This window comes from Piliocolobus tephrosceles, chromosome 15 (genome assembly GCF_002776525.5).
Source record: "Piliocolobus tephrosceles isolate RC106 chromosome 15, ASM277652v3, whole genome shotgun sequence".
Lineage (NCBI taxonomy): Eukaryota > Metazoa > Chordata > Mammalia > Primates > Cercopithecidae > Piliocolobus > Piliocolobus tephrosceles.
In genome coordinates, this window is record NC_045448.1 from 26,261,497 (window position 1) to 26,277,410 (window position 15,914).

At 42.4% G+C, this 15,914-nt stretch overlaps 1 protein-coding gene across 1 annotated transcript in view; it reads right to left on the reverse strand.

Annotated features, from left to right (window-relative positions):
- The window catches only part of HADHA (hydroxyacyl-CoA dehydrogenase trifunctional multienzyme complex subunit alpha), a 58,633-nt gene that overhangs the window by 25,688 nt on the left and 17,031 nt on the right, over nt 1-15,914 (reverse strand). The window contains exons 7-8 of the mRNA XM_026454745.2: nt 14,909-15,011; nt 529-651 (exon numbers count right to left, since the gene is read on the reverse strand). Of these exons, the coding sequence (XP_026310530.1) occupies nt 529-651; nt 14,909-15,011 (226 nt within the window). The remainder of the gene's footprint in view (nt 1-528; nt 652-14,908; nt 15,012-15,914) is intronic.

Here is a 15,914-nt window from a genome sequence, read left to right on the forward strand (position 1 = left end):
TGGAGTGCAGTGGCCGGATCTCAGCTCACTGTAAGCTCCGCCTCCTGGGTTCACGCCATTCACCTGCCTCAGCCTCCCGAGTAGCTGGGACTACAGGCGCCCGCCACCTCACCCGGCTAGTTTTTTGTACTTTTTAGTAGAGACGGGGTTTCACCGTGTTAGCCAGGATGGTCTCGATCTCCTGACCTCATGATCCGCCCATCTCGGCCTCCCAAAGTGCTGGGATTACAGGCTTGAGCCACCGTGCCCGGCTATAACACTATTATCTAGTCTTTTTGTGTTCATGCTTAATATTTTCTAAAATGAAAAGGTTTCTGACTCAAGGGTCATCATAAGGAAAAAAAAAAAGATTTTTAAAATTGGCTTTAACTGCTAGCGTAAAGCTGAGGAGTTGTTATACCTCCTAAGGCTGACTTTATGCTTTGAGTAAATAATGCATTTACCACTTCCTCATTTTGAATCTATAGCAAATAAAATTAAATTTCCAGGAAAGAAGCTTTGCCTTGGTTCTTTAACAATGATACTCACTTTCCACCAATCCCTTGTCTCTCTTTGGAGAAATCTTCTTATCAGCTAGCCCTTTGGCGAAAGTAATTGCAACCTCTTCTAGGTACTCCATTGTCCGTTCCTCTGGAGGTTTTAGTCCTGGTCCTATAAAAATGAATGGAACACTGGAATGCAAATCAGGCCTAGACCAGTCCCAGGTAGTGAAAAACCCAGGCTTGCCAAAGCCAAAGGCTCTAGCACAGCATTCCATTTCAGACTGGAGACTGGTAAGTGGCAAAGTCATAAACCATGAACTCAAAGAAGGGAAATTACAATGAATAGAGGAGCAATAATATGCTCTAGGTAGAAAACGCGGTCTTAAACTGTTTCATTTGGCTTCCACTTCTGAGTAGAATGTAGTACGTCACACACACAAAAGGAATGTATTATGTCTACTGCAACCTGCATTCTTGCTGGAAAACTGGAAAGAAAAAAGAACAAATCATGAAATCATTTGTAAAGACACTGGGGAACTATGGACGTAACAAGGACCATATGAACTAAAATTCTAGAGAGCAAGAGCCTGTCTTAGCTGAACTGATGATTGCTGATCATTTTCTTTTCAGGGATATGTAATGCTTTGGGGCTTAGACTGAAGACTGGACTTGACCCAAGCAGAAGGAACGTGAAACCGTAAGAGTTTTTGGTGGTCATGTACAACAGATTAGAAGTTAGAAGAAACCAAGTGCAAAGCCAGTTTTCCCCCAGGAACATTTGTGAAGGTCTAAGACAGTACACAAGGAGGAAGGGGCTAGCTCAGAGAGGTTGAGTGAAATCTCTCACAGTATCATTATGTTTAATAGATAAGGTACTTCTATGGAGAAGGGGGCCTGAAACCAATATGCAACTGATTTTCCACACAAGGCCTCTACCAGATCTTGAACCTGCTTGGGGCAAGAGGTTACAGAGCTAGGCTCAAAAAATATGAAGAACAGGTGCAGTGGCTCATGCCTATAATCCCAGCACTTTGGAAGACTGACATAGGAGGATTGCTTGAGATCAGGAGTTCGAAACCAGCCTGGGTAACATAGTGAGACCCCCCACCCTTATTTTTAAAAAATCTAAAGAACACAATTTATAGTGCTGTGAAAACAGACACCACAGACACCTACCAGGCTCTCAATCAAAAGTCTGTAAGAGCCACATTGGAGGATGTGGCTGCGGTCAAAATGGCAATCTTGTGCAGTACTGTGGTACTTAGGAAACAAAACCCAACGGAGGGAACCCACAGCAGACATACAACCGATCTCTCTCTTAAGACACTTGCCCTTTTTTTTTTTGAGATGGAGTCTTGCTCTATAACCCAGGCTGGAGTGCAGCAGTGTGATCTCGGCTCACTGCAACCTCTGCCTCCCAGTTTCAAGCGATTCTCCTGCCTCAGCCTCCCGAGTAGCTGGGATTACAGGTGCGTGCCACCATGCCCAGCTAAATTTTCCATTTTTAGTAGAGATGGGGTTTCACCATGTTGGCCAGGCTGGTCTTGAACTCCTGACCTCAAATGATCTGCCCGCCTCAGCCTCCCAAAGTGCTAGGATTATAGGTGTGAGCCACCGAGCCTGGCCCATTTGACCTATTTTGAACATGTGTGGGGAAGGAGGAATAATAACTAAGCCCAAAACTTTGGAGTGACAAAAGTTCAGTGTCCATAAAAGTCCTAACACAGTCATAATCCTGAGGGAGGCCAGGGCAGCTGGAATCTGTGACGTGAAATGCTGGAGAGCAGCTACTGTACAACAGAAGAGCTCCAGAGCTCTAAAGAGGGGTTCTTGAAACTCTGGTCGAGTACTGTTCTGCATGTGCATGAGGGGAAACTATCTGCAGCTGAGGAAAGAACCACCATAAAAGGCATGAAATGAAGCAAGGAAAGAATGACCCATAGCCAGGAGACAGATCAACAAATAGACACAGATCCAGAAATGAAAAGAATGATAGAATGAGCAGACACGATGTTCAAAAGGCTAGTGTAAATTCATGCCGTATGTTACAGAAGGTAGAAGAAAACAGGCGATAATGAGGAGAAACTGAAGATATAAAAGTGAGTCAACCCCAGCTACTTGGGAGACTGAGGCAAGAGGATCACTTGAGCCCAGTAGCTCAAGGACCAGACTCGGCAAGACCCCGTCTGAAAAAAAAAGTGAATCACATGGGATTGGATTAACAGCAGGGATACATTGAAGAGGGAAACATCAGGACACTTGAAGACATGGCAGTAGAAATAACCAGAATGAAAGAAGACCTAAAACAAACAACCCAGAGCTTCATTTTTGGGCAATATCAAATGATCTAACAATGTGAAATTGGAATCTCCAAAAAGGGGAGGGAGACAGAAAAATATTTGAAGAAATAGTAGCCAAAGAAGTCTCCAATTTTTATGAAAACTATAAGCCCATATGTCCAAGATGTTTAATGAATCCCAGACATAATAAACTTAAAAAAAAAAACCCAACAAACCAAGGCATATCATAATCAAATTGCTAAAACCAGTCATAAAGGGAAAATCTGAAAGCAGACAAGAGGAAGGGAAAGGCACATCACATATAGAAGTATAAAGAAAAGAACGACAGCTGGGCACAGTGGCTTATGCCTGTAATTTCAGTGCTTTGGGAAGCTGAGGCGGGAGGATCACGTGAGCCCAGGGGTTTGAGATTGGCCTGGGCAACATGTCTCTACAATAAGAAAATTTTTTTTTAATTAGCTGGGCATGGTGGTGCATGACTAGTCCCAGCTACTTGAGAGGCTGACATGGAAAGATTGTTTGAGCCCAGAAGTTTGGGGCTTCAGTGAGTTATGATCATTACCACTGCACTTTAACCTGGGCAACAGAGCAAGACCCTGTCTCAAAAAGAAACAAACAAACAAAAAAGTGCCAAGATAAAAGTGACAACAGACTTTTCATCAGAAATTATGCAAGCCACACAGAATGGAGACATTTATAAAGTACCAAAAGAAAAACATCAGCTGGCCAGGTGTGGTGGCTCATGTAATCCCAGCACTTTGGAGGCCACGGTAGGCAGATCACTTGAGGTCAGGAGTTCAAGACCAGCCTGGCCAACATGGAGAAACTCTATTAAAAGTATAAAAATTAACTGGGTGTGGTAGTGGGTGCCTGTAATCCCAGCTACTCGGGAAGCTGAGATAGGAGAATCATTTGAACCCGGGAGGTGGAAGTTTCAGTGAGCCGAGATTGTGCCACTGCACTCCAGCCTGGGCAACAGAGTGAGACTCTGTTTCAAAAAAACAAAAGAAACATTAGCAATCTAGGAAAAATATCTTTAAAAATGAAGAGGGAAATAGACTTTGTCAGACGAATCAAAAGGGAAGAACAGACCTACACTACAGAAAACACTAAAGGAAGTTCTTTAGGTTGGAAGAAAACCAAATTAGATGGGAATCTGGATCTACCTATACAAGGATAAAAAGCACTAAAAATGGTAACTATGTGGGCAACTACAGAAAAGATCTTTTCTAATGTTTTATTCTCCTTAAGAGATAATTATCTAAAACAAATATACCCATATATAGAAGAATTTATAATGTATGTAGAAGTAAAATGTGTAACAATAGCAAAAATGGGGAGTATACAAAATAAATGCATACTCGTTTAAGGTTTTGACACCACCTGAAAATATTATCAGTTGAAAACAGGCCAGGTGCAGTGGCTCACACCTGTAATCTAAGCACTTCGGGAGGCCGAGGCAGGCAGGTCACCTGAAGTCAGGAGTTTGAGACCAGCCTGGCCAAAATAGTGAAACTCCATCTCTACTAATATACAAAAATTAGCTGGGCGTGGTGGTGTGCACCTGTAATCCCAGCTACTCAGGAGGCTGAGGCAAGAGAATTGGTTGAACCTGGGAGGCAGGGATTGCAGTGAGCCAAGATCACACCACTGCACTCCAGCCTGGGTGACAGAGTGAGACTCCATCTCAAAAAAAAAAAAAAAAGAAAGAAAGAAAGAAAGAAAATAGACCGTGATAGGTTAAAAATGTATACTGTAAAACCCCAGAGCAACCATTAAAAGGGAAAAGAAAAGTAAAGGCCAGTAATGAAGATAAAAAAACCTTTTTTTTTTTTTTTGAGATGGAGTCTCGCTCTGTTGCCCAGGCTGGAGTGCAGTGGTGTGACCTTAGCTCACTGCAACCTCTGCCTCCCAGGTTCTAGTGATTCTCTTGCCTCACCCTCCCAAGTAGGTGGGATTACAGATGCATGCCACCACACCAGGCTAATTTTCACCATGTTAGCCAGGACCATCTCCATCTCCTGACCTTGTGATCTGCCCACCTCGGCCTCCCAAAGTGCTGGGATTACAGGCGTGAGCCACTGTGCCTGGCCAATAAAAAATTATTAATCCAAAAGAAAGCAGGAAGAATAAAAAAGGAACAAAGAACTGACAGGTCACCCTGGAAGGGTCAGAGGGTGAACCCTTCACCCCTACTGTGAGAAATCAATTTGTGAGGTGAGGCCCAGCATCTCTGCTCTGTGGTTCCTTTTCTTTGGAGGTCAGAAATTATGGTGGGAACTGCTACCATCAACTGGGATCCCTAAATGCAATGGGGATAAAGGAATCCTGGGGTGGCAGGGGCCAAGTAGCAGCACCATGCCAAATCAAGGTGGGCATGGTTACCGTAATAAATAGTGGAGCCAAAGCAGTAATCAGAATAGTCAGACTTGCAGAGACCTATGGCATTGGATAGTCAATCATGGCGTCCCTAGAAAAGAAATAGATGGGCAGTCTACTAAACTCTTACTTGATCTGTATAAGCAGAAGAATTCTAGGTCTGGTCAACAGAAGTATAACTTGAATCACCCGAAGAGAGTCCTGGCCCCTTAATCAACTCCCAGAAATGAGCTACTTTACAGACCCAGAATCTCCTTAATGAAAGGGAAGCTGTGTCCTCTTAAGGAGACTTTCCTGTTTATCATTCTCCTACCCTTCCCCAAAGGGACCTATGGCTATTTGCCTTGCAGAAGGGGAAACAATGATTTTTTGGGGATTACCAGACAATGGCTTCTGAACTAACACTAATTCCAGGGGACCCAAACATCGCTGTGGTCCAGTAGTCAGAGTAGGGGCTTATGAAGTCAAGTGATCCATGGAGTTTTAGCTCAGGTCTGTCTCCGTGGGCCTAGCAGGTCCCTGAGCCCATCCTGTGGTTATTTTCCCAGTTTCAGAATGTACAATTGGAACAGACATACTCAGCAATGAGTAATATCACTATATTCTCTGACTTGTAGAGTAAGGGCTCCTATGGTGGGAAAGGCCAAGTGAAAGCCACTAAAACTGCCACTACCTAGAAAACAGTAAACCAAAGCAACACCACAATCCTGGAGGGATTGCAGAGATTAGTGTCACCATCAAGGACTGAAATAGGGGTGGTGATTCCTACTTCATTCTCATTCAACTTGCCTACTCTGGACAGTGCAGAAAACAGATGGATCTTACGGAATGACAGTGTATTTCTATAAATTTAATCAGGTGGCAACTGCAATTGTAACTGGTGTTCCAGACGTCATTTTATTGCTTGAACAAATTAACATACATCCTTGGACCTGGTATGCAGTGACTGATCTGACAGAAGCTTTTTTTTCTTGGTTATCTGTTAGTAAAGACCACCAGAAGCAGTTTGCTTTCAGCAATATACCTTCAATGTCTTACCTTAGGGGTGGGTGTATTGTTTTCAACCATATATCATAATTTAGTCCACAGAGAGCCTGATTACCTTGTCCGTCCACAAGATATCATGCTGGTTCATTACACTGTGTGTAATCCAGTGTATATGAATGAATACACAGTGTATTCATTACACTGTGTGTAATCCATAATTACACTGTATGTAATTATGCTGAATGGATCTGGTGAGCAGGAAGTATTAACTACTCTAGACATGCTGGTGGTAACACATGTGTGTGACAGAAGGTGGGAAATAAATCCCTCCAAAATTCAGGGCCTCCCATGTTAGTGAAATTTCTGGGGATCCAGTGGTCTAGGGCATACAAAGACATCCCTTCTATTGTAAAGGGTAAGTGTTGCACCTGGCCCCTCCTACCACAAAAAGACAGCAGAACACCTGGGGTGCTGCTTCAGATTTTGGAGACAACATATTACTCATTTGGGTTGCTACTCCAGCCCATTTACTGAGTAACTAAAAAAGCTGCTAATTTAAGTGGGACTCAGAACAAGAGAAGCAGTTCTGCCATTTGGGCCATGTGATTCAAACCCAATGGTGCCTGAAGTGTCGGCAGCAGACTCCAGAGCAGATGCTCTCTGGAGTCTTTAATAGATCTCTATTAGGTGAATCACAACACAGACCCTTAGGATTTTAGAAAAAGCCCTACCATCCTCTGTGACTAACTACTCTCCTTTTGGGAAACAGTGTTTGGCTTGTTAGTGGGACTTCGTAGAGACTCAAAGCTTAACCATGGGGCATCAAGTTACCAGGTGACCTGAGCTGCCGATCATGAAACAGATGTTGTCTAACCTACTAAGCCATAAAGTGGGGTGTACATGGTAGCACTCCATTATCAGATGGCAGTGGTATATGTAAGACTGGGCTTAAACAGACACTAAAGGCACAAGCTGCATGAGGAAGTAGCCAAAACACTCCATGGCCCTGTTCTTCTTTGTCTCTCCCAGCCTGCACCTATGGCCTCATGGGGAGTTCTCTATGACCAGTTGATTGGCAAAGAAAAACTCGGGCCTGGTTGGTAGATACTTCTGTGTGATATGCAGGTTCCACCTGGAAGTGCACAGCTGTAAGACTACAGTCCCTTCTGGGACACCCCTTAGGGACAGTGGTGAAGGGATAGCCTCCCAGTGGGCAATACTTCTGGCAGTGCACCTGGTTGTTCATTTTGTCTAGAAAGAAAAATGGCCTGAACTAAGGGTCTACTCTGATTCATAGGCTATGGCCAATGGTTTGCCTGGATGGTCAGGAACTTAGGGGGAACACAGATGAAAAACTGTTAGCAAGGTGTTATGGGCTGAATTGTTCCCCTCCCACCCCATTCATATGTTGAAGTCCTAACCTCCAGTATCTCAGAATGTGACTATAATTGGGGATAGAGAAGTGATTAAGTTAAAATGAGGCCATTAGGGTGTGCCCTAATCCAATCTGACTGGTGTCCTTGTAAGAAGAAAAAATTTGGACACACAAAAGAGATGCCAGGGATATGCAGACAGAGTAAGAAAGCAGTGCCATCTGCAAGTCAAAGAGAGATGCCTCAGAAGAAACCAAACCTGCTAACACCTCATCTTAGACTTCCAGTTTCTAGAAATGCGAGAAAACATGTTAAGTTTCTGTTGTTTAAGCCACTCAGTCTGGTATTTGTTATGGCAGCCCTAGCAAACTAATATACAAGGACACCTGGGGAGTAGGTCAGTGGATAGACCTCTCTGAACAGGCAAATAACGTGAAAACACTGTGTCCCATTAAATGCTCATCAAAGAGTGACCTTAGCCGAGGATTTCAATGATAAATTGGATGGGATGACTCGTTCTATGGATACCAGTCAGCATCTTTCCCCAGTCGCTCTTGTCACCACTTCAAGAACGGCAGCCATGATGGCGAGTGTGGAGGTTATGCATGGGCTTAGGCAATGTGGACTTTCATTTACCAAGGCCCATCTGGCTACAGCCACTGTTGAGTGCCCAATCAGCCAGTAGCAGAAACTGACACTGAATCCCTCATATGGAGAGTCTCCAGGGTGATTAGGGAGCCACCTTGTGGCAGGTCGATTACTTTGCACTGCTTCTGTCATGGAAAGGGCAGTGCTTTGGTTCTTACTGGAACAGTTACTGTGAATATCAATTTGCCTTTCTGGCACGCAATGCTTTTGCCAAAACTACCATTTGTAGACTTACAGAGTGCCTTATCCACCATTATGGTATCCCACAAAGCACTGCTTCTTATCAAGGAACTAACTTCTCAGTAAGGGAAGTGCAGCAATGGGCCATGCTCACAAAACACTGATCTTACTGCATCATTGGGAAGCAGTTGGCTCAACAGAATGGTAGGATGGACTACTGAAGACTCCATCACAGTGCCAGCTAAGTGGCAGAATTTTGCAGAGTCAATGTCCTCCACAATGCTGCAAATGTTTTAAGTCAGCTTCCAGCATAGGGTGCTATTTTTCCCACAGCCAGGATTCGTGAGTCCAGAAATCAAGGAGAGCAAACAGAAATTACCCTGTTCACTATTACCCCTAGTGATCTAATCTACCAGCAAAATTTCTGCTTCTTGTCCCTGCAACTTTGGGCTCTGCCTGTCTAGAGGGCTTGGTTCCAAAGGGAACAAGTCAGGATTAAGTATGACTCTTGTCATTGCCTTTATTCGAAGACTAAGTATGGCTTCAGGAGATGTGTATGGGCATCAAATAGACAAGGGGTGAAGTATGATAGTCTTCAAATATGTCAACTTGGCTAGGCTACAGCCCAGTTATTCAATAAACATTAACCTAGATATTACTGTGAAGGTATTTTATAAGTGATAAGTCGTATCAGCTGATAAACTATCAATATCAGGAGTGAATGAGGAGACATCATTATAGAGTATAAAAACATTAAAATGACAAGTATTATGAACAACTTTTTTGCAATAAATTTGGCAAATTGTTAATAGATGAAATGAACAAATTATTTGAAAGACACAAACTACTACCATAGCTTACACTAGAATGGAGAACCTGAATAGCCCTATATCTATTAATTGAATTCATAAGTTAAAACTTTCCCAACAAAGAAAACTAGGAGCCCAGGAATTACTGGTTAATTCTATCAAGTATTTAAGAAATAATACCAACTCTACATAAAATCTTTCAGAAAATATGGAGGCCAGGCACGGTGGCTCACACCTGTAATCTCAGCACTTCGGGAGGCTAAGGCAGGCGGATCATGAGGTCAGGAGATTGAGTCCATCCTGGCCAACATGGTGAAACACCGTTTCTACTAAAAATACAAAAATTAGCCCAAGATCTCACCACTGCACCACTCCAGCCTGGTGACAGGGCGAGACTCTGTCTCAAAAAAAAGAAAAAAGAGAGGAGAGAATACTTCTCAATTCATTTTATGAAGCCAGCATTACCCTGATACCAACACCAGGCAAAAATATCATAAGAAAATTATCCCTGAGACTTTATCCCTCATGACCAACATAAAAATCCTTTATAATATATGACAACGAAATGGAGTTTATTCGAAGAAGCAAGGTTGGTTCAATATTCAAAAATCAATGTGACTGACATTATTAATAGACTACAAAAGAAAAAAAACTCACAATTATCTCAGTAGATGGAGAAAAGGCATGACAAAATTCAATACTCATTCTCAGCAAACCTGATAAAGAGTACATATGAAAAACCTACAACTAACACCATACTTAATACTGAATGCTTTCCTCCTAAGACTGGGAACAGGTTGACAATATTTGTTCTCATGACTTCTATCCAATATCGTACAAAGGTCTTAGACATTGTGATAAGTCAAGAACAAGAAATAAATGGTATCTATATTGGAAAGAAAGAAGCCAAACTGTCTTTACTTATAGACAACATAATTAACTACATAGAAAATCCTCAGGAATCTATTAAAAAAAAAAAAAGGCTACTAGAACTAGTAAATGAATTTGGCTAAACCACAAGATACAAGGTCCATGTCCAAAAATCTTTGTATTTCTATATTCTAGTGAGAAATTAAAGTTAAAAAAGTAAAACAGCCTAAAAGTATGAAATACCTAGGCACAAATTTAACAAAATGTATTCAAGATCTATTCATTGAAAAGTACCAAACACTGCTGAGAGAAATTTAAAGACCTAAATAAACAGAGAACTTTACCATGTTCAAGGATGAAATGACTCAGTATTTTCAAGCTGTCAATTCTCCCCAAATTTATATACTGATTCAATGCAATTCCAATAAAACTTGAAATGAATCACAGACCAAAATGTAAGAGCTAAAACTAGAAAATTTCTAGAAGAAAGTATACAGGAACATCTTAGTGATCTTGAGATAGAAAAAAACTTTTTAGATCCCACACTAATAGCATGATCCATAAATACTTCAAATGGATCACAGACCAAAATGTAAGAGTTAAAACTAGAAAATTTCTAGAAGAAAGTATACAGGAAAATCTTAGTGATCTTGAGTTAGAAAAATGTTTTTCAGACACCACACTAATAGCATGATCCATAAAAGAGAAACTTGATAAACCAGACTTCATTACAATTAAGAATTTCTGCTCTTATATAGTGAAAAGATAAGCCACAGACTATGAGGAAATATTTGCAAATCATATATTTGATAAAGGACTTGTATCCTAATATATAAAGAACTCTGAAAACTCAGTAATAGGAAAAACAACTCAGTCCAACAAAATGGGCAAAAATTTGAACAGATGCTTCTTTTTTTTTTTTTTTTAGACAGAGTCTTGTTCTGTCGCCCAGGCTGGGGTGCAGTGGCGGATCTCAGCTCACTGCAAGCTCCGCCTCCCGGGTTTACGCCATTCTCCTGCCTCAGCCTCCCGAGTAGCTGGGACTATAGGTGCCTGCCACCTTGCCCGGCTAGTTTTTTGTACTTTTTAGTAGAGACGGGGTTTCACCGTGCACCGTGTTAGCCAGGATGGTCTTGATCTCCTGACCTCATGATCCGCCCGTCTCGGCCTCCCAAAGTGCTGGGATTACAGGCTTGAGCCACCGCGCCCGGCTGAACAGATGCTTCTTTATAAGATATACAGATACTCAATATATTTGGTAATTAAAGTAATATAAAAACCACAAGGAAATATGACTACATTCTAGCTAGGAACGGTGGCACACACCTATAATCTCAGCACTTTGGGAGGCTGAGGCGGGTGGATAACTTGAGGTCAGGAGTTTGAGACCAGCCCTGACAACATGGTAAAACCCAATCTCTACTAAAAATACAAAAATTAGTTGGACATGGTGGTGGGCGCCTATAGTCACAGCTACTTGGGACACTGAGGCAGGAGAATTGCTTTAACATCGGAGGCGGAGGTTGCAGTGAGCCAAGATTGTTCCACTGCACTCTAGCCTGGGCAACAGAGTAAGACTGTGTCTCAAAAAAAAAAAAAAAAAAAAAAAAACAAAGAAAAAAGAACTGTTACTACATTCCTGTTAGAATGTCTAAAATTAAAAAGATTGACCATGCAAAGTGGCTGGTACCTAGAACTCTCATACACTGCTGGTGGGAATGCAAAAGAGTATAACCACTTTGGGAAAACAGTCTGACAGGAAAGCAAACACATACCTAGCACATGCTAGTGGCACATGCCTCATAATCCCAGCTTCTTGGGAGGCTGAGGCAGGAAGACTGCTTGGGCCCAGGAGTCTGAGGCCAACCTGGGTGACATAGCAAGACTCAAAGACTCATCTCTAAAATTTTTTTTTTTTTTTCTTCCCAGAGATAAGGTTTCCCTCTGTCACCCAGGCTGGAGTGCAGTGGCCTGATCATAGCTCAATGTGACCTCAAACTCCTGGGTTCAAGCAATCCTCCTGCCTCAGCTTCCCTAGTAGCCAGGACTATAGGCATGTGCCACCACACCCAACTAATTAAAACTTTATATTTTGTTGAGACAGAATCTTGTTATGTTGCTCAGGCTAAACTTTTTTTTCAAAAGCTAATATATATCTGTTATATGGACCAGTCAATCCACTCTTCAGTATTTACCCAACAGAAACAAAACATTTGTCCACATAAAGACTTTTTGTTTTTTGAGACAGAGTCTCACTCTGTCACCCAGACTGGAGTGCAGTGGTGCAATCTTGGCTCACTACAACCTCCACCTCCTGGGTTCAAGCGATTCTCCTACCTTAGCCTTCCAAGTAGCTGGGACCACAGGTGCACACCACTACACCCGGCTAATTTTTTTTTTTTTTTTTTTTGAGACGGAGTCTCGCTTTGTCACCCAGACTGGAGTGCAGTGGCCGGATCTCAGCTCACTGCAAGCTCCGCCTCCCGGGTTACGCCATTCTCCCGCCTCAGCCTCCCAAGTAGCTGGGACTACAGGCGCCCGCCACCTCGCCCGGCTAGTTTTTTGTATTTTTTTAGTAGAGACGGGGTTTCACCATATTAGCCAGGATGGTCTCGATCTCCTGACCTCGTGATCCGCCCGTCTCGGCCTCCCAAAGTGCTGGGATTACAGGCTTGAGCCACCGCGCCCGGCCCTAATTTTTGTATTTTAAGTAGAGACGGGGTTTCGCCATGTTGGTCAGGCTGGTGTTGAATTCCTGACTTCAGGCGATCGGCCTGCCTCAGCCTCCCAAAGTGCTGGGATTAGAGGCTTGAGCTACCATGCCCAGTCATGCCCACATAAAGACTTAAAGATGAATGTTCACAGCAGCTTTATTCAGAATAGCCCTAAATTAGAAACAACTCAAATGCTCATCATTTGGTGAATGGATAAACAAACTATGGTACATTTCTACAATGGAGTAACACTCAGCAATAAGAAGGAACAAACTGCTGATATATGCAACAGTATGGATGCATCTCAAAAGCATTATGCTAAGTGAACGAAGAGTAAAACTAGCTACATACCAGAAATGTTTAAAACATTTTTTTTAAAAGATGGCGTCTCACTCCGTTGCTCAGGCTGGAGTACAGTGGTGCGATCATAGCTCAATACAGCCTTGAACTTCTTTTTTTTTTGAGACGGAGTCTCGCTCTGTCGCCTGGGCTGGAGTGCAGTGGCTGGATCTCAGCTCACTGCAAGCCCCGTCTCCCGGGTTCACGCCATTCTCCTGCCTCAGCCTCCCGAGTAGCTGGGACTACAGGCGCCCGCCACCTCGCCCGGCTAGTTTTTTGTATTTTTTTAGTAGAGACAGGGTTTCACCATGTTAGCCAGGATGGTCTCGATCTCCTGACCTCGTGATCCGCCCGTCTTGGCCTCCGAAAGTGCTGTGATTACAGGCTTGAGCCACCGCGCCCGGCCCAGCCTTGAACTTCTGGGCTCAAACAGTATTCCTGCCTCAGCCTCCTGACTAGCTGGGACTACAGGTGTACACTATGATACCCAGCTAATTTTTAAAAAATTCTTTTTTAAGAGATGGGATCTTGCCGTGTTGTCCAGGCTGGTCTCGAATTCCTGGCCTCAAGCAATTCTCCCACCTCAGCCTCCCAAAGTGCTATGATTACAGGTGTGAGCCACCATGCATGGCTATTTCTGGATTGTGGCAGTGTTTACATAGCTATATACATTTTCAAAACTCAAATTATACATTAAAAATTGGTCAATTTCACCAGACACAGTGGCTCACACCTGTAATCTCGGCACTTTGGGTGGCTGAGGCAGGAGGATTGCTTGAGCCCAGGAGTTTGAGACTAGCCTGGACAACAGAGTGAGATCTTGTTTCTACAAAAAATAAAAAATTAGCTGGTGTGGCAGCGGATTCCTGTGGTCTCAGCTACTCGGGAGGCAGAAGTGGGAAGATCATTTGAGCCCAAAAAGTTGAGGTTGCAACAAGCTATATTCACACCACTATACGCCAGTCTGAGCAACAGAGTGAGACCCCAACATGCACACACACACACACACACAATTAATACATTTACTATTATGTAAATAATATCTCAATAATGCTGATTTTCAAGAAATATAAGAGGGTGATGAACATACAAACTAGAATAGTGGCTTCTTTGGATAAAGGGAGGCAAAGAAACTGAATGGGAGGAAGTAGCCCATCAGTAGATGTCAATTATTGTTAATATTCTCAGGTTGGTTGTTTCATTTATTATCTTACTAAAACAGACACAAGAAACTGAAGGAAGGTTATGTATGGATAATGATACAGGTAATTTAAGAATCAAAAATAATGACTTGACTGAATTCTGTACTCCTAATGTTCTAATTATAAACCAAAATAAAAATCAGGGTGATGTTGAAAATGATTTAGTATTAGCTATTTTAGAAAACTTCCTTCCTTAGAATAGTAACCCATTTCTTAAGAGTTTGAGCTTCACTCTGTGCTTCCTGTGATATTCAAGAGGTTAACCATTTTTTCTTTTGAGATGGGAGCCTGGCTCTGTTGCCCAGGCTGGAGCGCAATGGCACAATCTTGGCTCGCTGCAACCTCAGCCCCACCAGGTTCAAGCGATCTTCCTGCCTCAGCCTCCCAAGTAGCTGGGACTACAGGTTTGTGCCACTACAGCTGACTAATCATTTTTAATGGAGATAGGGTTTCACCATGTTGGCAAGGCTGGTCTCAAACTCCTGACCTGAAATGGTCTTCCTGCCTCAGCCTCCCAAAGTGCCGGGATTACAGGTGTGAGCCACCATGGCTGGCCTAAGAGGTTAATTCTTTAAAAAAATAAGTAACTTTATAAGGCCCAACTCTGAGATGTGCTAACACTTACCCAGGGGTTCCACTAATTGGTCAACCAATCCCATTTTCTTTGCCCTGTCTGCACGAATGTTTCTACCAGTCAGCATCATGTCCAAAGCAGCAGGCACACCCACCTAACAGGCAAGCAAGGATGAGAGTACAGGGGGAAAAAAATCAGGGTGATAATTATATAGTTTACAAATCATCAAATGAACAAATATTAAAATGAAAAAAGTCAAACCATATGTTTATGCTATTTGTCAAGAGCATAGATAAGTTATATTTAATATACTGATATACATTTGGGTAACTTTGGGGATTAGATACCTCTAGCTGAAGCAAAAACGTCTTTATCTCTTCATTCAATATATAGGATTCTTATACTAATAAGGTAAAGAATTTCATGTTTCCTAAAATTGTACATTTCTGTTATTCTGAGGGTTTTTTTTCCTATCATTTATAAAATATTTAAAATTCTGGCCAGGCACGGTGGCTCACACCTGTAATCCCAGCACTTTGGGAGGCCAAGGCAGGTGGATCACCTGAGGTCAGGAGTTCAAGACCAGCCTGGCCCGACATGGCGAAACCCTATCTTTACTAAAAATACAAAAAATTAGCTGGGTGTGGTGGGGCACACCTGTCATTCCAGCTACTCAGGAGGCCGAGGCACAAAAATTGCTTGAATCCAGGAGGCGGAGGTTGCAGTGAGCCAAGATCACGCCACTGCACTCCAGCCTGAGCAACAGAGTGACTCTGTTCCAAAAATAAAATAAAATAAAATTCTCATATTGAAACTAGCAAAGACTCTGATAAACCTGATAGTTTTGACAAAGTCTTTAAAAAGAATTTTAAGCTTAACAAAAATAGAACTCAGCTAGGGCTGTTTATATGGGATACCAGAAGAATGGCTTCTAGTAACATTCAAATACCAGCTATAGTTTAAGAAAATAAAAAGAAGAAAGAAACTCAACAAATATTTTTGATACACATATATGCATATTCATTCTTTCAATAAATCCTTTTGACATTCCTATGAA